This window comes from Salarias fasciatus, chromosome 6, assembly GCF_902148845.1.
Source record: "Salarias fasciatus chromosome 6, fSalaFa1.1, whole genome shotgun sequence".
Classification (NCBI taxonomy): domain Eukaryota; kingdom Metazoa; phylum Chordata; class Actinopteri; order Blenniiformes; family Blenniidae; genus Salarias; species Salarias fasciatus.
In genome coordinates, this window is record NC_043750.1 from 26,863,603 (window position 1) to 26,889,939 (window position 26,337).

Sequence of the window (26,337 nt, forward strand, 5' to 3'; positions counted from 1 at the left end):
ACTGAGAATGTTGTCATTGAGGAGGTTTCGGCTCGCTTCGTGGGAGTAAAGTCCTGACGGAAAAGGGCCGGCGTGATTTGAAAGAGGAGGCAGCGAAGACGAAGGGTCGCCAGTAGCACGGGACTGGGTCTGGCGATACTGGAGGAGGCGAGACTGAGGAGGAGGCTGCATCTCAGCTGCTTCCCTGGGTTCAGGCTGGTCCTGTGGAGGCATTTCTCTCAGCAGGCCCGGGTATCTGGGAGTGAAACAAGTTGTCTTTTACTATGCAGCATGATTTCTGGTTTGAAGGAAAGCCAAAGGTAAGAAAACTACTCAATGAATCAACAAAAAAAAAAAACAACAAAGAAACAAAAAAACAAAAAACTATTTATCAAACCTGGTGAACGGTGGCCCAGTGGAGGCAGAAGGAACTGCTTCATCATCCATATTGGCACCGAGTCCCCAGCTGGCGGCGCGGAGCAGTTGATGGGGAAAGCGAGCCATGCTGGGCTGAGCGAGGTGTGCAAGCTGCTGGGGCAGAGGAAAGGCAACGCCGCCCTGGAGGAAAGGGCCCGCCGCCGCCTCCCCCCACTGACCCAGCCGGGCCGCCTGCTGCTGCTGCTGCTGGCTCAGGGCCTCGAGAGCCAAGGGACCCTGGAGGTCTGAAAGGGCAACCATGTGATTAGCTCTGGTGTGGCCCGCATGAGTCTGAAGGCTTTGTGAAAAGGTTAGCGAGTTAAGATGCTCAATAATAATCATTGAACCTGTTTTTAAGTCATAAAAATCTAAACTCTAATAAGCAATGCATAGTTCACACATTTAAAACATTAAATCAATCAAGGGCTCACCCAAACCATCTGCCAGGTTTCCATCCTGTCCATCTTCTCCAAAGCTGCTGACCCTGTTATGCTGAGACAAGCCTGGATGGTGCCCCCCTGGGTGGCCCCCTGGGTGGCCCATTGGAGTCCTAATGGAGCTACTCATCTCTTCCATCGCTCCAGACTCCGGCCCGTCCAGAGTGGGCGACTGGACAGGTCTGTGAGCGGGTATTGCGCCACTGAAGAAGGAAGCGTTGTGACTTCCAGCAGTGTAGGCAGGACTGAGCTGTTGTTGCTGCTGCTGGCTCTGTTGGGCCATGCCCGGGTGCTGGGGCTGGCCGACCCGATACGGAAGCCTGGAGACGGGAAACTGCTGAGGGAAGTTTCTCCCACTGGCGGGGTGTGGGGGGAACGCTGGGTTGGGCGGTGCCAGGTGGTAGTTGAGTGGTCTTTGAGCAGCTGACGGGTCTTTTCGATGGAGCAACGCATTGGGAAATCCAACCAGCCCGTCTGTCTGGGAGTCCAGACTTCGACTTTGACCCGGGTCTAGATCTCCCTAAATCAAAAGCATAAACCCACGTCAGGGCACCATAAGCAAGAGCAGAGTTCTCCACTTTGGGTGTAGCTGAATTAGACTATGCTAAAAACCTCAACAACTTGCCTGTTTATCCTTCATGTCTGTGTTTTTTCTTTCTGGAGTCTGAAGACGGTTCTGTTCTGACTTGGGGCATCCTTCTAATTTCCCTGTGAAAAAACAAACACTCATTAAAAAAAAAACCCCATCATTAAATGAGTCTCGTCATTTCATGAGTTCTTTTCTCAACAGGAAATGAAACTAAAAGCACACCGTTTCTGATGGGGTCGGCCTGGAGCTCCTTGTCCGGGCTGGGCTGACCCATTCCTAGGGGAGAGGGGTGGGTCACGCCACTGTAGGGAATAGGGGAGCCTCGATTCTGTGCCTGCAGCAGATTGAAGTTGTAGGCCATGGCTGCAGGGTGGCTCATGATGCGAGGGTCCACAGCAAAGCGGTTCTGGTAGCCAGGCCAGGGGAGCTTAAAATGGAATATTTGTTTTTTTAAAAAATCAATATTGAATCATATCAATAATATTTCAAATCATTTGCAGACTAAGTGATACTATTTGACACATTTCTACTAACACAGGAGTATGAAATTTGCCATTGAACATCTTTAAGTTAGAGCTAAAAAAGAAAAAAAACTCCAAAACACAATAAAATAAAAAAAAGACATCTCACATGGTGCATTGCTCATTTTCCTAACACAAAACGTTAAATTGTCCACCAGTGGAATTGTGCATAGGATGACTGTATCTATGAGAGCGTAGCTTACAGGCAGGGGCATGGACATGACCATGTTTCCGCCGTAGACTGCTGGAACGTAGAGGATGCTGGCGCCTGTATGAGGATCGATCCTCTGCACAGGACTGGGGGATTTGCCCATACCAGCCGACGTGCCCCCTAGAGGTGGTGTGAATGCACGGATGGGGTTTCCCATTAACACAGCAGGGCTCGGTTGGACTACAATGAGAAACAAAGAAACATGAGCAAAACAGCGAGATCGTCTGATGCAAAGTTTGTATGTAGTCGGAACAGAACCTGTCCTGGGACATGCAGGTAAAGGAAATCTTTTCAGATGCACTAATGTGGGTTTCTTATAAGCAGCTCAAACTAAACCATTGTCTTTCACTAGTCCACATCATGCTGTTCAAGGTTGAAGTGCTTTGATGGCTTCAATAGCCTCGGGCCTTCATGCATCTATCTGGAATGCTGCATTACACCGGCTCATATCACGCTGTAGGCAGCACATGTGCAGGAGACTGAAACAAACAAACTCTTCTGCTGTAAAAAGTGACTGGAGAGAACAAAATACTGTATATAAAACCCTGCATTGGTTTGTCAATTTTCCATTAGTGAAAATAAACTTGGCTCCTCTTCTCAATGTAAGAACTAATCAGACGCTTGTGTTTCCCATGATGCTGCTGTTAAAATATATAAACTTCAGAGGATCAGATGGAGGAAAAACATGATGAGCTGGTTATGAAGCAAAGGGACCGTCCACAGCATGGTATCCTTCAAATTGTTAAATAAAGTGGGAGGAACTCACCATAGCCATCAGGAGGAAGGTGCTCTGTGTGGTTTGCATGTTTCCCCTGAAAGATAAAACCGTACCAGGTTAGAAGAAGGCAGACTATAATATTATAAAAGAGGCAAATGGAAAAAACAAGAATTCAGAAGGCACTGGAGCGTGGATGAGCACTGTACATGCAGTATGTATAGTCTGCAACTGTAGCATTTGAACCCTTTCAGGTTGTTTTGATCCAACAGCAGCTGTAAATTAAAGACAAAGTAACAAAAGTCAAGGTTTTCCATAACGGAGCTCTCGCACTGGGTTTGCCATTTAGAAACCACTCTTGCTATGAACATTTCAGACACCATCTATATGAAAAGGACCATGAGGATTGCTTCAACTAATTTTACTGACAGATCCGATTTTACAAACTAATATAGCTTACATCTGGCCTCAAAAATCAAAACCTGTATGACAATCGACTCTTTAATGACAAACGTAGCTAATATAATCAACACAAGGATGACATGTTAAAAAAAACAAACAAAAAATATAAAAAAATAACCACGAAAGAGTGCAACAACCACTAGACAACTTCATCCACGGTGTGTGAACACATTATGTCAAGTAAACCCACATTCGTAACAAATATTTACTTTTTAGCACCCCCGTACGCATGTGGACTACAGGGACATGTCACTTTAGAAGAATATTACTCATTTCAAAACAAGCATACAGATCCATGGTTTCTGAGCTCATTTGTTGACCACGGCATTAACGGTGCTCGACTTTTTCCAATGTCAAAGGCAATATAGCTCATCACGAGAAAAAATTATAAATCTTTCACTGCTGGTATTCAAATGAAAGGATCTCAACTACAGTTGAAAGAGTCACAGCACCAAAACAAACATAAGTGACAAGTAACACTATAATCCAGCACTAATATGATTACAAAACATGCTTGAGAAGTACAGGCTCAGGTCACGTTGAAGCACAGAGACAGTTACGCTGCAAAGGGACATTTAAGGACACGGCTGAAAATGCAAGACTTTGGTATTCAATACATTATTCAGCAAGACAGCCCCATTAAGCCGAAATGACTTTGTGGCACCACCTAAACTATGACTCCAGCCTACAACATCCCGTCAGTGCTTTTCGTCCTTCGGTCCGACTCTGTCACACAGACGAGAGGCAATGTTTACGGGCGTGTAAAATATAGCTCGACTTGTGTGGTAGCAAGCCCACCAGCCTGAGCCGAGGAGGAGCCAAACTAAACAGCACCACGAAATACAACAGCAGAGACGTCATATACTTTCTATTCGCATCCAAACACATGGCACTTTATGCACAACGTCATATAAGATAAAAACTGATGGGCTGAAGTAAAGGTTTGGCAGAATATTTCATTTGAGAGGAATGTGCTGATGTGTTACAAATGGCGTAAGAGAAACTTCTTAAAACTGAGGTGTGATATTCAGTGGCGGAGGCAGCTTTGGCTGGATGCTATTTTAAGCTGTAACATTAACTCTGCAATGTCAAACACACCAGGCAGAAAACGGTGCCTATAGTCTCGGCATTGTGGTGAGCCGATCTAACCACAGACTCTCTGCTAAAAACGGTTTCTCTGAGGAGTCTGAGCTGAACAGCCTTAAAACGCTGCCTTACATTCATCACATATGACTCGTCTCCCCAAACAATGAGACTGAGGAAGAAAAAAAGAAAAAACCCCAACAATGTTACAAATACTAAATTATAATATATTGGCTGTCACACTGAGGACGTGGCTGCCAGTGTTGCACTGTTGGTTACTGCTACAAGTCAAACAAAAAAGAAAGTGGAAGAAAAGTGGTCTTTGCTTGTCAGTGTTATACGTCATACGAGTCTTTCAGAGCAGCCGTTTGTGTGGTTTTAAATGGGACACTATCTGTCACTGCGGCAAACGCAGTGCTGTGTGCATCTGTGGCGAGCGCTTTGGTTGAAAAACAAGTAAAAGCGGGCTTGACTAAAATGCACTCAAGAGAAAAATGGCAGTTTAAGAAAAACTTAAAGTTCATACATATGGTACATATCTAACAATTGAAAAAGGCCTCTTTTTTTGCACAAAAAACCCATTTGTGACAAAGAACAGCAACATGCCAGCTGATGCAGAAACTGGTTTATATTTGAGTCAGTACGGCACTGACCAGCTCCTGTGTATGTAGTGACGCGAGCACACACTAGAACACCCTTGACACCTGCGTTTATAGTGTAGTAATGCGTAACACTTAAAGATTAACATTCACCACTCAGCAGAAAAAGCTGTGAGGCACAATTTAACCTCCAAAGAGTGGCCGCAACTGAATTACATCTGCATGGTAAGTGTGTGCTCTGTTTTTCAAAATGTGGGCGTACGACATGAGCAAAGACTCACTCAGTGATCTGAGCTCCAAGCGGAATGTGCAGATAAAAATGCGATATTGACACCATGTGATGTGGTAACACCACCGCACTGGTGTGTGTCCTATAGCGGCGCTCCGCACAGTTTGACTGTATACAGAGAAGCGAAGACGGGGTGCGTGTTCAAAGCCGGCTGAGACTGCAGAGCTCTGGCTCATTAAGCCCAGTGGGTGACGGCAGCAGGCTGGCAGCTGTGGTGATTTCGTTAACCTTTACCTCGGGGCAAAAAGCAAGGACAGGCGCACAAAGACAACCTGAGCCAAACAACCAAAAGACAGATCATTCCGGACAAAGCTGCTGAGCTAATTTTCCATTCTGGGAGCTTTTTAGCATCGACTAATTTCAATAAGCACATGTTCTGTGCTCACACATGCACACAGTAAAAAAAAAAATAAATAAATTTGTAGATATTTTTTTTTTTCAGAATACAAATCATTTCACATTGTTAAATATAAAAACTTGCCTGACATTTAGCTATCAATTTTTTATCAGTAACAAAAACCTTGTTTCTAATTCAGTCTGCCATTGTTCTCTCCCAGTCTGTCCTTTGTTTCTGTGCTCAGGTTACTGTATGAAATCTTTCCATAGCTTGCACTGGTGGACAATCTGTCTGGCTTCTCCTGAGCCCAATTCTGAGCTCAGAAGGGTGCTATTATGTTACCACTGGCTGTGAGGCTGCATATTTACCAGTTCTGACTTCAGTCAAAGCGAATAGATATGAAAATATAAAACAAACTTTCACTCACACCTTGTTTGATTTCTTCTTTTTAAGTTTTCATATTTCGACATCATTGAAACAAAATGAAAAACAAATTCGAAGAAGGCACCAGAATGTGAACCGTAATTTCTTCAAGAGCGTCCTCCCCCTGTGAAGCAGCTTACCTTAGGAGGTGACTGCTGCTGCTGCTGCGGCCCCTGCTTGCTGGAGGCGGGCTGTGCGTGCTGTGGATGGGGATGATGGTGGGGATGAAGGCCCTGCGGAGCAGAGTGGTGTCCCTGCAGGGGCCTGAGGGCTCGGGGGATGAACTCTGGGGCCAGTGGGTTGAGGACATAGGTCTTCTTAAGTTCCAGGGCCTCCAGTTGAGACTTGATCTGCTCAAAGGTGATGCCGTGTAGACTGGAGTTTTCATGGCAGATGGAAATAAAGTGCTCCCAAAATTTTCTGAAAATGAGTGGGGGGGGGGGGGGGACAGATATAGTTTCTTTTACACTGTTATTATTCATGTGTCATATTTTTTTGGCTGAGAATTTGAAGGCGTTAATCTACTGATGATAGAATTATTGAAATAAACACATGAGAACTGAAAAATTGAGTTGCTGTCCCTTTAAATCCTAAAATATAAAATACAAAATTCAATTTTGCATTTAAAAATCATTTGAAATGTGGACGTTTTAGTCATAATTATCCCCTACAGAGATAACCTGATCCCAAATGAATTCAGAATCACATTTTATTGAGTGCAGCCAACTGTAAAGTAACTGGAAATTGAACCAACTGATTTAGAGTAAGCCGGTCTGTCTTGGAGAAGAAAATGGGAAATGACTGCTCAGCAATTCATTTAATCAATTTGTTCTTATTTAGAAATTGCCCAAGGAGAAAAACATAAATATCTGTAAAAGGTGTTTCTTCTGTCGTCCATGCTGCCTGCAGACTCACTAGTTAATTTTACAAAACTCAACTACTGCACAAAACCACAATGTGAAAACTTTTTAGTAGCACCTCAAGCACCGAAGCTACTGCTCACTTACTACATCACAACACTTCCTTCAGTGACTCTGCAGCCATGTGCCTTTCGCTGATGGACATTCAGTGTTTGGTAAACAATGCATCCATTCCGAGCAGATTAGTTCAGCTGCTTTGTGTCTGCTGCCTGACAGTTTGCAAACACACCAACCATAAAGAAAATACCCTGACATGCAGCGCTGACCGGCATAGACAAAACATGGTTGCTATGGAGACCGCTGCAGAGGTGGACTAAACAGATTCAAATAGGAAAAAAAAGGCTCGGAGCCAATGACCACCCACCAGTTATATGGAACTGCAAGAGCATGTTCAATTTTCACCTGAACTCTTTAGATTCAGGGGCGACAAACTCAGCCAAACTTCATGTTGAGTGGGCCAGACCGGTAAAACAGCGCCATAATAACCTTTAAATTTAAACGAAATTTCTTTGACGTGGCTTAGAGTTTTGGTGAAAAATATTTTCACAAAAAGACTTGCTTTTTGGTGCAACCTACAATGAAATGTCAAAGAATTTTTTGATACAACTGTTGCATTATGCCCCATTTGATTTTCCTGCTCTAAGTAATCACATCCACAAAAATTTACATGCAACATTAAATTGTAAACCTCAATCATAGACAAAAATGTGAATTTGCAGTGTCACAGTGCTAAAAGCTAAAGGGCAAAATGTACCTGCAGCGCCCGACAGAGCACAGAGCAATGGGGTCTCCCACGACTGCAACCAGCGACTGAGCTCTGGTAATGGCTGTGTTGAGCAGCTTGTAGTTGGAAAGGAAGCCGTAGTCGAGGTCCTCCGTCGAGTCCTCGACCAGCTGCTCTTTGCGCTTGATGGCCGTCTGCTTGTGCTTGCAGGTGTGCCGTGTTCGCACCGTGCTGAGAAAAAGCACCCGGAACTGTTTACCTGTCAAAAGATTTCACTCCGTTAATAATTCTGCACAGAATCACCAGAAGGGGACTAAATTTATTTTTTTTCATGGACTTTTTTTCCTTTGTGAGCAAGGAACACAATCTACTCCATGTAATTTCCCCTCCGGCTGTCCATATGCATTGTGCTACAAACTGGAAAACTGGTGGCGAGTTGTTTCAACTGTACTTCAATTAGTGTGGCTGCTGAATAAAATTACTCACAACTAGAAGAAAATGCATATCTGGTAATAAATCATTCTTGCAAACACTGGAGCAGCTGTTGACAGACTACAAACACGATCCACAAACTGCATTTTAACACATTTCAGGTGAGATTAACGGGGAAGTTTAGCTTCAGGTAGAAAGCAGCTGGATGTGATGCAAGTCAGAACCTAATGAGACTGAAGGGAAAACATTTGTAGATTGAATCATCATATGAAGGCAATATGGGCAGTGTATACCTGCAGCTATATGTGATGAGCATTGCTCTGAATTCAGAAGTACCGCATCACTTCAGACAGTCATCACAGTCCCACTGCAGCTAATCTTCCTTTCAACACACTTCATGCAAATACAAACCGCAGCCGCCATTTTTCTCACCTTGGACATTGAGCACTCTCTCGACGCTGACCTCAGGCATCCTCTTCTTCCGGAGCTCAGCCCGAATACGGAACACCTGGTCGGCGTACGGCGACACCACGCCGATGCTCCCTTCGTCCAGCTTACCCCAGGCCACCGGCCACTTTTTTCGTAACTCTTCCACCCGCTCGACAATCTCAAACACCTGAGGAGATGGGAAAGCAACGCAGGGGGTTTCAGATGTTGAATTCAACTTCGGCTGAACTTAGTGAATGACTTTAAACTGTTAAGTGCAAATAAAATCAAGCAGAGACAGTCAATTAGTAATTCCTTCACCAAAAAAAAAAAAAAAATTGGACTCGTTTTCCTTCATATTTGTTATGTTACACTGAGGTACAATTCTGTACCAATTTTAGCCCAAAGAACTGAACTAATAATAAAACTGATTCTGCTGAAAATCTCCTGTTGCTCATCCGCTGCATCTGTGAATCACGTGAATTTGTGTTTTTATGTTGCTGGTGACACATTACAAGTAAAAAACAAACAAAAAACCGGTATCAGCGATGTATTCATGGAGTAAGTATTTTGAATGTTTGAATGAAGCAATGTAAGCCTTTCTGGATCAATGAGAATTCATCAGTAATGGGGGCACAGAAGACTTCATTTTCTCTCATATCATGATTCCACACACAGTCAGAAAAGAAGTGAGCAGTCAGGGGAGCAAGGGATGCTTTTTTTTTTGTAAATCATAGGTTAAAAGGCATCAGTTGGGGACAAATTCTTTGAAGAACAAAGGAGTTTTTTTGGTTGAATATACCACAGAGCCATCAAAGTCTGCCAATACAATAGTAAGCAAGGCTCCACAGAAGAGGGGTGCTGTGAAAACAAAGGCTGGTGAGACCTAAATCACCATATTAAACGTTTATAAATTTAGGAGGTAGGAGATAAAATTTCTGACTAATATCCACATCTAGAGTACAATTTCATTTCCCACAATGAGAAGCGTGCTTGTGGGCTCAACCTCAAGAAACAGTCACTAAATCAGGAGGTGTTTCTTTTTGTTTTTTTCCTTTCTCCTTTTTCAGTTTTTGTTCACAGCTCAGGGATACTGCCAGAGGCTTTGAACTGTCACGGAAATATTGTCTTCCACTTCAAGTTAAGCCCATCAAAGACACTTCCACATGACAACCGAATGGCTGAGCTTTTTTTCTTCCCTCCACTGCATTTTAATTCCCAAGATTATGATAATGTTGTTAACTGTTTGACATGGGCACTATATCAAGGTAATTCATGTGACGGCACTCGGACAGTTTGATGGCAAAAATCAAGATGCGTCCACGGGTTTCAACTGGTTAGAGCTGGTCTGAAAAGGGTCTGGGGGCCACAGGCGGCCGATGACTATAAACTGGTGAATGTGCAGAGGAACCAATCAACGCTGAGAACTGTCACTGAAACCACGGTTGTCAAATAAAGCTCTTGCCTGGTTTCCTAATTAAGTATATGGGTTTCAATTTCAATTATGGTTAAAGGACAGTGAGTGTCCTAATTAATTATGATGAGACAACACAACACTGTTCGTCAGCTTTGTGACAATCACTTCACATCTGACAGCTTGTGACAATTGATTAAACTCAGCTGATCCATCTGGATCCAGTTCTAGGCCATGGGTTAATAAAGTATTTCCTTTCAAACTTCTGAAGATCACTTCACAAAATAAAATAAAATAAAATAAAATAAAATAAAATAAAATAAAATAAAAATAAGCTAAGATATGAAGGGTAAGCTTGTCTGAATAGAAATGTTTTTAAGATGTGACGTGAATGAGGGCAGCAGTGCTGAAATCTGCAGGTTCTGTTTGAGAATATTCCAGACTTGGGGGCTAAAACATCTCAATCCTGTGGTGAACACGGTCAGAGGGAGAGTACAGGAGGGAGGATGTATATTTCAAGGAGTTCAGTGAGGTATAAAGGAGAAAAACTATGGAGTAGCTTGAGAGCGAGGAGCAGGGTTTTTGGATCCGATACAGTAATGAACCAGGAGCCGGTGAAGCAGTTTCTGAAGAGGCGCTATGTGTCGTGCGGTAGGACTTCTGGAGATGAGGGTAAGTTAAAACAATACAGATAAATATTCCCGTGTGAGTGTCACAGCTTTCTGACCAACTAGTCAAGCTGCAGAATAAATGCTGAAAAAAAAAAAAAAAAAAAATCCTGTTTTTCACATCAATGACACACAGCCACCTAGCAGTCATTTTCTAATTTAATAAAAATTCAGTATAAAAGTCACGAATCATTATGCAGACGATGGTGATGAAGTAAGTGGCTTCATCAAGTTAATTACAGGATGAAAATGTCATCATGCTAATCTGTCAGTGTTAACTTGTAAAAACAGTACAATCTCCCCTTCATCTGACGTTGCAGCGAGTGGATTGGTTTTCTGTCTGTCAACTGCTTTGTGTGTTTGCGTTCCGTCTCTGTCCTATCTTTTCCTGACGGGATGGTGCACTACTCTACATTACTTGCCATCTACTGAATGTGTTGCTTACACACACCAACATAAGGAAAGTACGAAGCCAGTGACGCATGCCAACATTGAAACACGTTTCAGTTTACCTGCGTGAAGTGAGCATCAATGAGCCTCACAATGCCACTGGGATTAGATCATTGTCAATATTTTCTCAGTGATATAGGCACAATCACATCTCGGCTGTCTACCTGTCACAGAGCTACAGCTGCAGCACATTGTGTACTTATACAGCTACAGAAGCAAGGTGATGCAGAGCGTCACAATCCAGCATGAAAATGACAGCTCTGCCTTATGCGGATTAAATCCAGCACGTCTCATATCAACTCGAAAGTGGAGGAGTAACTAGCAGTGACTGCAGAGCTGAACGCCTTTGGATAACAGCGTAATTACAAGTCAAGAGGTAACGAGTTACAGTAGAGAATTTTTATTGACTCGGAGCACATGAAATGCGCTACAGGTTGCATTTATGGGCACATAATAGATGCACATTGGGAGCAATTATACCACATGTGAAGACTGATTAAAAAAAAAAAAAAGGCTGCATCTGTTCAGCCAGACTCATATGAGACAAATGATTAAATCGCTTTCGGTGTCGAAAAACCACAGCGCCTACCTCGGCGTTGTTGTAGTAGGCAGTGCTGTTTTTCTCCTGAACATCTTCTCCTCGGGCTGTGAAGAAGGTCAGAGGGTAGAAGTCCTTATGGGAGGGCTGCTTCCCGCTTGCCATCAGCTTCCCGTCGTAAAATAATTCTGATGTGTAGCTTTAGGAAGGCGGGGGACAGGAAGAAAAGCACACAATTTATCATAAAATTACTTAACATCAGTTTGTAAGTGAAAGGCACCACACAGGGTTTTATATCATGAAACACTGTTACAATCACATACTTAATCATTTGTGCTTCGTTTGTCTCAGGCTGTATTGAATATTCAAGTTTCATCTGAAGCACTCGATAAATAAAAGGCACTATAGTTCATCAAATGATGATACAACTCAGCAACAGCTGGTAAGCCACTGCAGCCACCAGCAAAACCAAGAACAGGCTGAACAAATACAAACAGAGCAACCTTGGCAGCATGATGCTGACAAACTGCCCAACAACAGCTTTATTTTAACTGAATATAACCTTTAACCACCGATGTAGCCCCTTGCTCTCAGGAAGAAACTGTCTGCTTGAACGCGGCCCTGAGCAGGATTTATGCTCGGTCTGACCTGCATGTCAGGCGGTCGGATGGTGTCAAATCCACACTCTTTATAGCAAAAGATAAAAGCTGTCCATGTGAACCATTCTGGGTCATTTACTGAGCACCACAATCAGTCGATTCACACACACACACACCAACAGTGTTACGTTGTAGTTATTCAATTTCTTTCGAGTAATGAAGCACCGCAGCTGCGCCCTCGGAGAGACTGCTTTCCAGTGTAGCCACTGGGAACGAGTGAACCCCCGCCCACGCCCTTTCCTCCCCCATCAGTTGGACGGGCGCTCTGAGTTTGCACACGAGGTGGTGTTGAAGGCTCACACCTACTTGATGATAGCTTCATGGGAGCGGTAGTTTTCACACAGGAGGATGCGACAGGGGAATTCAGGGGGGTAGTGCTCGTACAGTCGGTCCAGCAACGACACGTGCAGGTTACGCTCCCGTGCAAACTCGCTGTACACAAATGGACTGAGCTGTAAATCAAAAGAGAAAGAAAGGGCATTTAGTCTGAAAGTAAAAAAAGCAATCATTTTTTTCCTTCACATTTCTTCTTTATTCAATCAAAAATGTAACATTTCTCAAATAAAGCAAGCCAAAAACTTACAAAGAAGTGAAAAGTTGTAGCTCATCTAATCAGCGTAAGTCAGGCAATCAAGGAAAGGATAAATGTGTCACTTCATTTAGGTGACTGTTCAAAAACCTTATTTAGCGTTTTGTGAGGAATCTTCATTACACTTCAGCAGTATGGTTGTCTGGTCACTCAAAAACTACACACCTGAACCAGAACTGAATTGGAACGTGATCTAAAGCACCTGAAGTGAGACTTTCTAAGATGTGATACAGCATTTCACATTAAAATTCTATCTGAACAGTTTTCATGTTACGTATTCGAGCTTACTAGTTTATTGTAAGTAGTTCTCTTCCAGCTCAGTGTGAGTGAAGTTGAAATTTTCTTCTGCTGATTTTAAGGTTTGCCTCTTCCTCCAATAGAGCAGGGCCGTAATGAGACTTTTTCCATTTCCCAAACCTTTTCTTAATCTGAAAATAGTGTCCATCCAACTGTAATTTCAACAAACAGCCTTTCAGGGGTTGAAATTTACCCACTGAGCTTTAGCAGCAGACTGAGCACACAACAGAGTTACGCAATTTTGTATAGATGCAATAATTAGGCTTAGTTACATATCGACTCAAGATGAGAGCTTTGTATAATAAGATGACAGGAGGTAATCCATGATTAAATAAATGATCCAACATTCATATAATATAGTTCAAGTTTTAATCTATTTTGCTCTGTAGTGAAATTTAATTTTAAAAAAAAGATTGATTTATGCACCCATCCTAGCACAAAAAAAACTTTTTTCTGTCCGATCTCCAGATGGAAAACAGATGTTTAGCTTTATTCTGAACCTTAATGTAAGCCTGCCAGTGAGACAGGGTCAGTTTACTTCAATGAGGTTTAGCACAGTCCATCAATAGAAAAATCAATCAAGGTTTTGGCATCCATCGACTACTTATCAGCCTCCGAGTTTGTTGAATGGACAGATTGAAATGGAGGGGGAAAGAAGATGCAGAAATATGAAGGGCGACAACTTTTCTGTAGCTGCACAGTGACTAAGCTGTTAGAGAAGATAAGAGTAAACAGAGGAGAGAGGCAGCCAGTCACTGAGAGGAAGCAGATGGACAAGCAAGTAGACATTGTGCTTTAAAATGGTTTTTAAGCTGAGAAAGTGTTGAGAAACATCAAGTAATTAAAGCAATTATTGCATGGCAGCCTCTCGCCTCAACCTTTTCCACTTCCTACTGGTAATCCTGCGCCATGTCTGAAAGCAGGAGTCAAGGAAATGAGGTTTTAATTCCCTGTGTTGGCTCAGAAAGCTTGACTGACGGGAGTTTATATTTGTGTTATCTGTGGCTGAAGTGGTCTCTGAAGCTGCCGCTCCACAGAGGCTACTGGCTGCTGCTTTGTATTTTCAAGTAGGTGAAAGTCGAGTTTAATAAAACGTGAAATGCAAGCAGATTTATTACTTCACCTCAACGGCCCCACTAGCATCTTCGAATTAAAATACGCGCATATATACAAATCACAGTAGATAAGGAGCAGCTTAATTATTTTTGCTTGCAGAACTTGAATCTTCCACAAAGTCAAAACTAAATCCAGTCACCTTTCACTTGTTTTATTTTCTCCCCCCCCCCCCCCCCCCCCCTTTTCTTTTCTTCCTTACCTGCATATGGTCTCCAGCCAGCACGATGCGGGTGGTCTTGCTAGCTAGAGCAAAAGGCATGATGGTTTCACACTCCATCGCCTGGGCTGCTTCATCCAACAGGATATGACTGAACAACCCTGCCAAAGCAAACACGACAAAGAATGAACAAAAGACAAAATATTTCTATTTAAATAGAGCTTCTTTATTTTATTGTATTTATTATATTTTAAGAATACACTAAATATTCACCCAGGCATAGAAAGTCACCTACAACTACCTCATTTACAGCCACACTGGTATAAATAAAAACAAGTTTGAGACTTCGAAATGTGAGCAACCTTACAAAACCAAAAGCAAAGTCCTGTGGGCATTTTGAAAAGGACTGAACGCTAGCCTCACCCCGGTTTAAAAAGCTCACACAGTGCTGGGTACTATGAGGGGAGGGGATAAAACAGCATGGCAAATGACAGCTGGGGAAGAGGGAGACGCTGAATAACAACCAGCAAAGAGCCTCTAAAGCTACACCATTTCCACAGGAAAGTATATGCAGCACATGAAATGTGACAGCTGGAAATAACAAACTCAGCGACTGTCAAAAAGTAAACAAACAAACAAAAAAAAAAAAACAGGCTGGCAAGAAAAGATGGGGAGCGGTTTGATTTGAGGCAACATTTGCTCTGTGTTTGAACAAATGTCTACAAAACATATTCTGGGGGATTTCTTTCTTTTTTTTTCTCTCTCGGAGTTTTGAAGCTTGAGAGCTGGGCTGTCCCTTAATAGTCTGCACCTCACTGTAGCACTAGCTGCCTCTGTTGACCCAACGCGGTTCTTATAAAGTAGCAACAGCGTGATATGGCTTATCACAGAAGAAATAAACACAAATTCATCAATAAGAATGTGTGTTGTGTTAAACGTCCCTTCAGTTATGCACCAAACACCAATATGCACAATATACATACAATGATCACATTATTAGGTACATTAGACCTGAAGCTGAAACAAAGGGGCCCAAATTGTCGCAGAAAAATATCCCAACACTATGACACCAAAATCAGACTGAAGTGTTAAAAGGCAAGATGGATCCCGGCTTTTAAGTTATTTACATGGAATTCTAACCCTAACATATCAATTTTGCTGGCAAAAATGAGACTTGTCAGACACTGCTGTGTTTTTTTTTTTTCCAATCTTCTGTTGTGTGGATGAAATGTAGCCTTATTTTCCTGCTGTTAGCTGACAGGAGTGGGACCTAAAGTGGTCTTCTGGTGCTGCAGCCCATCAGCTTCACGGCTCAACATGTGTGGTTAGAGGTGATCTTCTGCATACTTTGGCTGTAACATGTAGTTATCAGTCACTGTGCCTGTCCATTCTTCTCTGACCTGTGGTATCAGCAAGGGATTTTCACCCAAAGAACTGTTGCTCACTGGATATTTGCTCTTTTTGGACTGAATACTGCAGCGCATGAGCAGATCCTGACACATGCAGACCACTCCATATGACATCAAAGCCACTTAAAACCCCTTACCTCTCATTTGCATGATCAGTTTGAACTTCAGCAGCCTGTCTGGAGTCGAGCACGTGTCTACATGCCTAAATACACAGAGCTACTGCCATGTGAACTGGCAGGTGAGTGTACAGATGTAAAATCCTACAAAAGCCTGTGTTGAAAAATCACAGAACAGAAATTCGAGTCATTTTAATTTTGCTACTTTATCTTCTCTTTGAAAAAACTGTCAGATGAGAAAGATTACCAGAACAGACAACATTCAGTTCAAAGATGGTGCAGAAAATTATGCCCACGAGTAAAATCTCTGGATTATATCATGCACTTGCTGCACATGAGTGACAGAATAAATGCACAGCAGAGCAACTCAGTGTTTCTCTGAGTTGAAACTAATGACAGGCTGGTGAAAAGAGTTCAAACATCATGTTTTTCCTCCTTTTTAATGCGCATTAGAATAAACGGCCACATCGCGTCTTTGCTGCACTCCCCTGTGAGTTTATTTTAAGATTTAAATACCTTTTTTTCCTAATAAACTGGTCATGCTCCTCTCTATCAGAGTTTTTGACTCTGTATTTTCACTGTCTGAGATCCTTTTTGCCCAGATATTCTCTTGCAACAAGCAGTGATCGAGCCTTTGCCGTTTGAGTGTCTTGTTCAACAATTCATTACCATAGAGGCCAAGTCAGTTTCTGCTTTAAAACCAATCCTGAAACTTTCAGAATGGCTTTTACCAATGAACCATACTTAGAATACATTACAGTGCTTTTTTCTTTAAAACACTTTGTAGCCATGGTTTAGCAAAGTATTACAGAAAGTTATATTGTATTATATAATAAAAGCCATGTTTTCATGATTTTAGTGAAAGAAGAAGGATGTGTCAAAAATAATTTTGTCTTAATTGTATGGCAAGTCCTTTTTTTTCCCCTTAGTATCTTCACAATAGCCATGAAATATTGACATATTATTTGAAAGCCTTATCGTCCACACTTCCTGCCTGCAATATTGACTAGTTCTTTGCTCCAGATGAATGCATAAAGGTCTAATACCATTTTAAAATGATGCATATTGCTCATTCCAAACGGGAGCATTCCACCAGGCAGGGACTCAGGGTTTAGCCGACAGGTGAGAGGGAGGAAAAGATGGTATATAAGGGCACACAGGCATGGAGGAACATGGCGCTTAATGCTTCACCTGGGACGGAGCTGCCTGCCTTCAGGGACCTCTCTCCAAAGCACAGGTCTGAATTACACTTCTGTGGCTGCTATCCATCAGAGGGCTAATAAAGCCGTTTGCATTTGGACAAAACCGGTGGTATGAGATAGGTGAGGTCAAATAAGCAGAGGTGAAAGAGATCAGAGAATAGAATGGAACTACAGAGATGATATGTGGGGAAGAAACGATTCTTCAATAATAAATGCAGCTTCTGTCACTCACACACCGTCTCTCACATCCCCCTTTGGAGACTCATTCAACCCTTTTCACACTTAAGTCTTTCCAAATCACTCCTTACGTGTGAAAGGAACTGTCCCTAAGTGTTCACTTTAAATACAGATTTAGGGAGAAGTTTTTACAATATGATTTAATCCTGATTAATATTTCAGATTATAAAGCTCTCTCTTTAACAGCAGTATGAGTCAGAGTCTTTAAGATCATTTTTTCTTTCCCCAACAAGATCCAAGGTCGTTCACCTGAAGAATGCAAAGTGGAAAATACCGCACAAACTCTTCATTTATGAAAAACCTTTTCCAAACTTATTAACAGCAGCTTCGTGGCCCCTCTACATTCAGTCGAATCCTTGACGTGGCAGATAACTTGGCAACTTCTGCATTTCTTCCCATTAAATGCAAGCTGCAATATGTCGTCTTTCAAACATATGTCCAATGCCTCTGTTTCATGAGGATTATGCTTTAAAAAAAAAAAAACTAGTGAGTATTGTTTGTTTCCCATAAATGCATCACTTTTTCTTCTTAACATATGAATGGCAAGATGTGTGCGACTTGACTCAGGTTTGCACTTTCTAAAGTACAATGAAGAAAATGATGTATCCATTAATATTACTCTGAAAAATAAAAATGTCCTTAAAACACGTCAAAACAACTCTGAAAGGGCTGAAATTATAAAGTAATTTCAATGTTTGACCTAAAAAAGTGTAACAATAGTTAATGTGCCATTTACCAGAGTTAACTGACACGTTGCTAATTACAGGAGTGCAGAAGCCAGAAGTGCCGCGCAGAGCTCGACTGCAGACTTCAGAATTTGTGCATATCTCTGTCAGCTAAAGTTCACAAGACCGAAAATAAACTGCACATCAAAAAATACGACAGCTTGGTGCAGAAACATCACATAATTAGATTAAATACAATGAAGGAATCCAGCTTCACACCCAGATCTTAATAAATCATTTCACAAATAATAAACGCAGACCTGATGTGATTGTAGCTACCAAAGTTTTTCAAGGACAAAGTGCAGATGGATGCTTTCTGGATGGAAAAAAGTGAATAAAAACATAAGCTAATACCAAAAGACATGCATGTTCACTGTCCATGTTTTAAGTGTCTAACTCGGGCCATGAAAGAGAGAAAAACTCAGCAAACCAAACATAAGACAGATAAAAGCCTTCCAGTCCTTTACGAGAAACCTGTGTGCTGTGGGCCGGAGATTTTTTTATCCCTACTTAGCAGACTTACTGGTTCCCAGTCGCCTCGTTTCTTGGTGATTTTCATCACCATCAAACACCAGGAGAGGAGGATAGATGAGACATGGGGAGGAAGCCTAATGATGTAAAGTACATTAGATACAGGCAGATGGTGTTCCCAAGCAACAGACAGAGCCCCCTCTGCTGACACATTAGTGTCGGTTATTAGCCTGCACTGACAAACTGGCTTGTTTTCCTCGTCTTTTACACAACTGAAATGACTTCCGTCCATTTCTGAATCGGGGGCTCCAGCCAACACCGGCTAGCAGAACCACTGGGGATGACCCAAGAACATGACATTAGATGTTTTCAGCCAACAGAGTGAATTTGAAAAAAAAAAAAAAAAATGATTTTATCCATGGTAGTGAATGAATGTGAGCCTTTTTTTTTCCTCCAATTCTTTCTGATCATGTTTAAAAAGCTTAAATACTCCTTGATATGACCCACCAGGATCCAAGTCAAGCTGGCAGAGGTACTGGGAGGTGCTGAGGGTGACCACCACCACGCGGTGCCTGAGGATGTCCTCCCTTGTGGGCATCTGGAAAGTGACCTGTGTGCTGGAGATGAGACAGTACTGCTGGACCACCGGGTGGACCGTCTTTACCCAGCGGTTCCTGAAGTATACCCTGTGGGGAGAAGCAGAACAGAATAATGGGCTACAGCCAAACAAAAACTCATTCAGGAATTGCGTAATTGTTTCACTGTTACACAGGTCTATAAATGAACTGAATAAATTGCACTAGTTTTGATTCACCAAGGAACATTTTGCCTCATTTCAAGAGAAAGATAAAGATGCTATTGAGGTTTTCTACTTTAAGAAACTAAACTACACACCTACAAACAACAGTGTATATTTCAGATCAGCAGAAATTACGGTAATTTAACAAATAAAGCCTGCAAGCAAAAAGATTAGTCTCAAATATCTTTCATATGACGTTCTTTGGAAATATTAATTTAAGGTATTCATTATTAGTCTTTGTAAGCTCTCCGCAGATTTCACGGTGGGATCTGTAACCTGTTGAAACCCAATTGGCCTCTGATGGGTAACGAAATAACTTGTTTCATCTCTATTTACTTGTCTCAGGTAAAGAAGTAAAAATGCAGATGCAGCCTGTGAGGAGCTCTGGGACTACTGAAACGGGATTAAACACCACAGAGACAGTGTACAGAAGTTGCTGGTGTGTGATTATTTGGTGTCTCGAGGCGTATTTGTGAGATTTATAGAGGTCATATAACAAATTGATCAATGTCTGCCTGCAGCTGTGAAGAGACACACAATTTACCGTAAGTTTAAAAAAAAAAAAAAAAAGAGGTACATTAAATCGTTTTCTAGTTTATGCAGTAATCAAACAGGAAAATCGTCTAAACTGGAACTAAGTTGGAGGGTTAAACACCACCTCAGTATATAAGATGAGTTGTTTTGGAAAAATGTGGACATGTTGTGAAATCTAATTACACAACTGTGGCGACCCCATGAACAGTACAGTCAAACGTAAATGAAATACAGCTTTATATGAGCACACCTGAATATCCATGTAGTTGTGCACAGTGCATGACGTGCATACAGCATGTGTTATTGCTTCCGTACCTGAGAGGTCTGGCATGTGGATTGCCTGCTTCAACGTAAGGATGAAGGTAGTCCTTAATGTAAAGGTCAGCCGCGCTGTTGGAGTGGGTGCAGATGAGAACCCTGTATAGAAGAAAGGTGCACAGCGGCGAGCGTGAATCCTCATACATTGTAGGCTTCTGCAACACTCAAAGACAGTAGTGCAATTCAAAACAATCTGCCAGGATCTGAGAAGTAGGGTACAGGAGCACTTTTGTTAGCTTTGAAAGAGCAAAGAGACAGTTAAACCTACTTTGTTTCCTGCAGTTTATCATTCATATGTAATGTAATATTCATTATTTTCTGATCAACAAGCACTGCATCTAAAGAATAGCAGAAAAACACAGTCCATCTGTTCATCTGTGAACTGTAGTGGGATAAATGATTGTGTTTAGAAACTGTTCTTAAACAAAATTTGACTGATCAGAATGTACTAAATGAATGCCAATAGGACTGTGCCAAAATTTTCAAATTATGGTGCTACTGCTTTCGCATTTACAAGACTGCATTTTTATCATTTTAAAATCATGGACAGTAAAGGGAGCAGGATTCATTCAATATCACAATGACTTACAGGAATACACTAACTGGAAGCAGCATGAAGACGTTCTTTACAGGAGAAACGTCACAGCTGATTTGCACAAAAGCTTCAAGTTTAACATAGGAGCATGTGTCGGATATACCTGATGGAGGATTTTATATGTTTTTCAAGGCTTAAATCACACGATGAGTGGAAAGCACAAGTGTGAAGGGTCATCTCTCCATGTCTCAGCTTTTAAAATATCCATAATTCATTTTAGGCATAGAATACTAAATGTTTTCAGAGTGGAAATAGGAATTAATATTACATTGCTATACATCTTTCAAAGGACATTTTTTTTTCCCTGAAACACTGCATATACAGTAGCTGCACTCCCCTATTAAAAACAAAGTGTTGGCTTCTGTGAGGGGATACCGTCCATGACAATGCATCCATTTTTCATAAATACCATTTAGGTGCCTGAACTACATTGTTTTGCTTCTAATTTGAGAGCCTGCAGTTTGCTGTGGTTATCTACACACAGTGAGGGAGCTCAGCTCACTAGTGATGGAAAATGCTGAAGAAAGAAAATCCACCATGTTTTATCGTTACGCCACACTGTTGGGCAAACTGAAGTGACACAACTTGATTGATCAGATCAGAGCTCGCACGGGCGATCCCGGCAGAGGAGATGTGTTGTAATCAAACTAACCATGTGCATCAAGCACAAATGACGCAAATGTATCCAAACGATCACTGCCTGCCTCCGAGTGATGGCGCATATACACGACGGGGCCAACGCTCCAAGACACAGTACAGTTGCAGGCTGACGCCACGCACTGTTGTGTTTTCTGAACTCTAAATGTCAAAGCAAACACAGCCTCTGGCCCCAAGCTAAAACTAAAGCCACAGCTCAGCACCTCGGTTCTTCGGCTGACCTTCTTTAACACTGAATTCATTTACAATTGATGCAAACTTAGTGCACACACATCAGCACATATCCGCACTGAAGTTTCTTCCTCCCATAAACCTATTTCATGGTGAGAGAAAGTCACTGAAAGTTTGATAGAATGCATGCGACATCAAGGCTGTTGATTAACATCCTCTGATGGTGCGCAGTCTTGATAATACAAGAAGCAAGGTCACAGCCTTGGTGAATTATGCCACATTATACTTTAAAAAGTATTACCAAGTCTCCCTACATACGCTGTCAGAAAACGCTAGAAACACAAACCGAATTCAATGCTCTTGAAAACCACATCAGTATAAACTGAGAATCATCAGCATCGTCTAGGATCCTGCACTAAATCGCACTAACATCGCACACTCAAGCTTTGTGAACAAAGAAAATCTACAAGTGTGAATTGCTGAGCTCCTCACTAAAACCGTTATTGCCATACTGCACCAATTTGAGCGTTTTCATAGGTTTGTTCAATACAAACAGCTGAGCACGAGCATTAACTTCACAGGTACAATGCGTGCGAGCACTTAGTCTCACACCCATTAATGTCATGATGCTTTTTTTTTTTTTTAAACCATCTGTAAACACCTTTTCAACTACTGAAAAAGAAGTGAATTTGCACATATTTCATTACTAATTTGTTATTTTCAAGCACAAAGATAATGCAAATATTAGTAATTAATAATACTGTGTTTTATGTTGAGACAAATCGAGTAAATTAAAAGAATAACATGCTTTAAAGACAATTCAAAAGCGAACTCATTGTGACACCTGAAGGTGAAACAGGTACAAACCTGCTGGTGTCCTGGCGGAGGATGTGTTTGACAGCCTGAGCCAGGGTAAAGGTCTTGCCAGTACCATAGGGTCCTATGATGAGGATCGGGGGCAGGGGGACAGAAATGGGTGTGGTGATGGCCAGGATGGCTTCTTTCTGCTTGGCATTCAGACGGGGATCCAGCTGCTCGTCCCATTGCCTGAACGAGAAGGAAGGGAGATAAATGTTTAAACTGAAAAGACGATCAAATGTTTTCAATGTTATTGAACATGTTCAATGGGTTGCATGAATTTGAATGTATGTTGAATATGAATAATATAAGTGGATGAAGAGGGTTAAACTGTGGGGTGGCAAGAAGCACAGGAACGAGGCAATGATACGAACATAGAGGGAAAACAATAGAGATGGAGAGAAGATAGGGAGTGAAGGGGAAAAAAAAAAAAAAACTACACTAGTCTGTCCTGAGGGCCTACATTCAGCTCATTAGTCTCACACATGGGAAACATTCACTGAGACGGCATACACATTTCAGACGACGGCCAAGCTGTTTGCATTACACACACGTGTTACGTGGTGATATTGAAGGAACACAATAGCTGCGAATGCTTTATATAGTGAATAACAACAACAAAATGGCACTTCCAAACCAAGGAAATTAACCCACGCACACACACCATTCAATAATATTCCTGTGTGTTAAAACAATACGGATGGGTGGCACACATGTGATTTTACACACATGTGGAAATGTGTGAGTTAACATGTGTGAAGCGTGTCTGCGAGCATCAGCGTCTTCATTAGGGAAGCTGCATCATCTGAAGCCATGAATCCACCAACACCAAATGATTAAACTCCAACTGAGACGTAGACGGGGAGCTTCACAATGTTTCCTTGACAAAGAAAACCGTGCATGTTTGCATGAATGGGTTCAGACTGTCTCAGATCAAAGTGAATAATAAAACCCTTAACTTTATAATATCAACAGTACTTTCTGTTTTATTAAATTCTTGAAAACACCAAACAATTGAAAACATTTGTTTGGACATATCAGTGAACGATAAGCCTGAGAAGCAGAGAGGGTCCTTCATTACTTAACATATAACGCTTAGTGATGGTGAAAACCGGTATTAGTATAATTAGAATAGACTTTATTCATCTCAGTGGAGAAATTTACAGGTGCAAGAGGCTCGTAGGACATGCGGGGGGGGGGGGGGGGGGGGGGGGGGGGGGGTGCAAAAAGTAATGAAAGGTGCAAATAAAGAACAAGTAATCGTGCAAATCGTAGTAAGGATGATAATAGAAAAGCTAAAACAATGAAGATGTAACTGTGTGTACAACATGAATCTTAAAATATAACAGGAAATACCGGTATAATATATACAAATATGTGCAATATGATTTTAGTGCAGCAGAGTGGATGGAAAATAATGGATAATGGGTAACTGTTACGTTGATTTCTTTTTGAAATCATTTCTTTTGATGGGAGGTATTTTATTTTGGTACCAGTTAAACAATAAAAAAATTATGGATTTCGCCTGTTTATCCTCTATACTAGAAAAATTTGAAGTGTGCTGTCGGATTTCACAGCCTGTTTTTGGCGTTAGTCAAAGAAGAAAAAAAACATAGAAATTTAACTGATTCATGGAAAGAGTTCAAGTTCACATAACCATTATTTCCTTACGACTGAAGTGAACGTCACTGGTTTCTTTGACAAAAAGCCAACGTTTCGTGTTTTTTATGCTTGCTACATAAGATTTAGAAGTCTAGAAGAAATATTATGCTTTATATGTTCATCTTCACAAATCAACTTTCATTTAATTATACTTTTCCCACAGGTTTAGCTCACAAAAGCAAGAGTACAGCCTGAAAATGAACTTCAACCAAAACCTAAAATAAACAACCTGAATTTTTCTGAAAATAAAGAATGAACCAAATCCAGACTTATGTTAAGAAAACCTGTTGCTTATTTCTGCACCCTTTCACAAGCTCACACATACAGAATGCATTTCATGCTCATCATACTATTTTGCTGATTGGTTTTTAAGTAACTGTGTTGTGCTGTGCTTTAAAGGCGACCCTGCTTTAAACAATAGAGTATAATTTCAAATTCTTTGAATCTGCAGTACAAAGTTGAGAGTAAATGGAAACAGACACGACCACCAGTAAATAACTACTAATACATTCAGACTGTAATCTTCATAAGGACACTAATTCAATGTGGATCGAGGGATCAATTAAGATCAATGTTGGCTCACAAATAAACATTCACATTTTTCTTCCCTCCATTTGAAACAAAAGTCTGCGTGGATCCTGTCCTGGAGTCCAGAAAAAGCAGGAGCCAAAAAGACACATGGAGGATTATATTTGACTTTGGCTCTTGTCAATAAAGATTAGTGCCTCTGTTCTCTCACCTGTCCAACTTCGGAGAGATAGCTAAAGCTGTGGAAAAGCTGCAAGCATTACTGAACGCCCGGTGAGTCAACAGGCCAAGGGATATTCAGAAAACTCTCAAATGGTTGCAGTGCCCCCCTGTGTGACGGTACTTGTCAAAATAATGTTATGTAAAAGAATTAAAGAAATACTTCCTGTATGATAAAGATGTTTAGGATTAGTTTCAGATGATATGCAGGAATACAGCAAAAAGCTGGTTTCAAACCTTTCTCCTTACTTTTAAATGAAAGATTTGTCCTTCACTGATATTAAACCTGAGTTGTCCATCTACAATGAGCTTGGGTCTCAGAGTACTAAAAGTACTCTGCTTTGTGTATAAAGTGATTGAATTCAATGTGTCCCAGAGTTTCCGTCAACTGTCATGAAATGCAACATTCAAAGTGGTTAGATATGCAACTGTGGTTTTAATCAATGGTACTTTTCTTTTTCCCCCCATGTGGTCTTGTTGAAGTTTTAAACCGCCAAGTGTGTGTGCACAAGTGAGTGTGTATGGAGTTGAGTAACACACCTGTTGGGGCTCCAGGGGATGGTGGGGACAAGGCTCACATCAGGGAAAAGGATGGTGTTGTCTTTGATGCGATCCAGGGCATAGTGCATCTCACAGAGTGGCAGTCTGTTCAGCTGGAACTGAAGTTCCACCTGAGACACAAAAAGCACGGCTTTGTTAACTCCGTCGCCTACATTCATACCGGCCTTACTTTCTGTGTTGAAGCAGCACCGCACAGTTAAATCTTCTCGAAAAATGTATATAAATTCTAATTTTTAAAATCAGAAGTCCATCAACAGGTTTGGCTCAGCATATCTGCCACTTTCACATTTGCATATGTGTTTGAATCATTCAGTGCCTTGTTTTACTGGTGATGCCCAAAGACCAGAGAGTTTCTGGTTTTGTGTCTTCCCATATCAACACAGCATGCTTTGTTCTGTGGGATGTTGAATCTGAAGTATGCAAAACATACTTTATATACTTTTACTTTACATCAATACATCATCTTCAATAACATGTAAACCCTATCTGGTCATCTTGCTAGATTAAAATTATTCATACATAAAGTAACTGGTAGACTCCAGCTTCACACACATTTTCCTACAGCTTTCCAAGTCATTTAATTTATTCACCTTTAATTCATTTAATTCTTTTCACTACACCTGATATAGGAAATCACCGCAATTATGTTAAATCACTTCTCAGGAGCCTAATTTTCTACAGATGCTGTAAATCATGAAATATAATTCAGGCAGGAATGTTAAAATAAAAATCGGTCGAGAAAAAAAAAAAAAATCGAAACTATATAAATGATCAAAGAAGACCAGGGAAGTGAAATATAAGGCTACAAAATTCTGAGAGAAAC

At 41.3% G+C, this 26,337-nt stretch overlaps 1 protein-coding gene across 2 annotated transcripts in view; it reads right to left on the bottom strand.

Moving 5' to 3' along the window:
• Window positions 1-26,337, bottom strand: part of helz (helicase with zinc finger) — a 50,057-nt gene that overhangs the window by 5,310 nt on the left and 18,410 nt on the right. For both annotated transcript variants that reach the window (XM_030093263.1, XM_030093262.1), the window contains exons 15-31: window positions 25,494-25,624; window positions 22,554-22,733; window positions 20,261-20,362; window positions 19,120-19,298; window positions 14,495-14,613; window positions 12,600-12,745; window positions 11,686-11,833; window positions 8,571-8,754; window positions 7,737-7,965; window positions 6,203-6,482; window positions 2,921-2,966; window positions 2,147-2,334; window positions 1,645-1,849; window positions 1,459-1,541; window positions 828-1,353; window positions 377-641; window positions 1-235 (exon numbers count right to left, since the gene is read on the bottom strand). The exon at window positions 1-235 is cut by the window's left edge and continues 480 nt beyond it. In XM_030093263.1, the coding sequence (XP_029949123.1) occupies window positions 1-235; window positions 377-641; window positions 828-1,353; window positions 1,459-1,541; window positions 1,645-1,849; window positions 2,147-2,334; window positions 2,921-2,966; window positions 6,203-6,482; window positions 7,737-7,965; window positions 8,571-8,754; window positions 11,686-11,833; window positions 12,600-12,745; window positions 14,495-14,613; window positions 19,120-19,298; window positions 20,261-20,362; window positions 22,554-22,733; window positions 25,494-25,624 (3,246 nt within the window). The remainder of the gene's footprint in view (window positions 236-376; window positions 642-827; window positions 1,354-1,458; window positions 1,542-1,644; window positions 1,850-2,146; window positions 2,335-2,920; window positions 2,967-6,202; window positions 6,483-7,736; window positions 7,966-8,570; window positions 8,755-11,685; window positions 11,834-12,599; window positions 12,746-14,494; window positions 14,614-19,119; window positions 19,299-20,260; window positions 20,363-22,553; window positions 22,734-25,493; window positions 25,625-26,337) is intronic.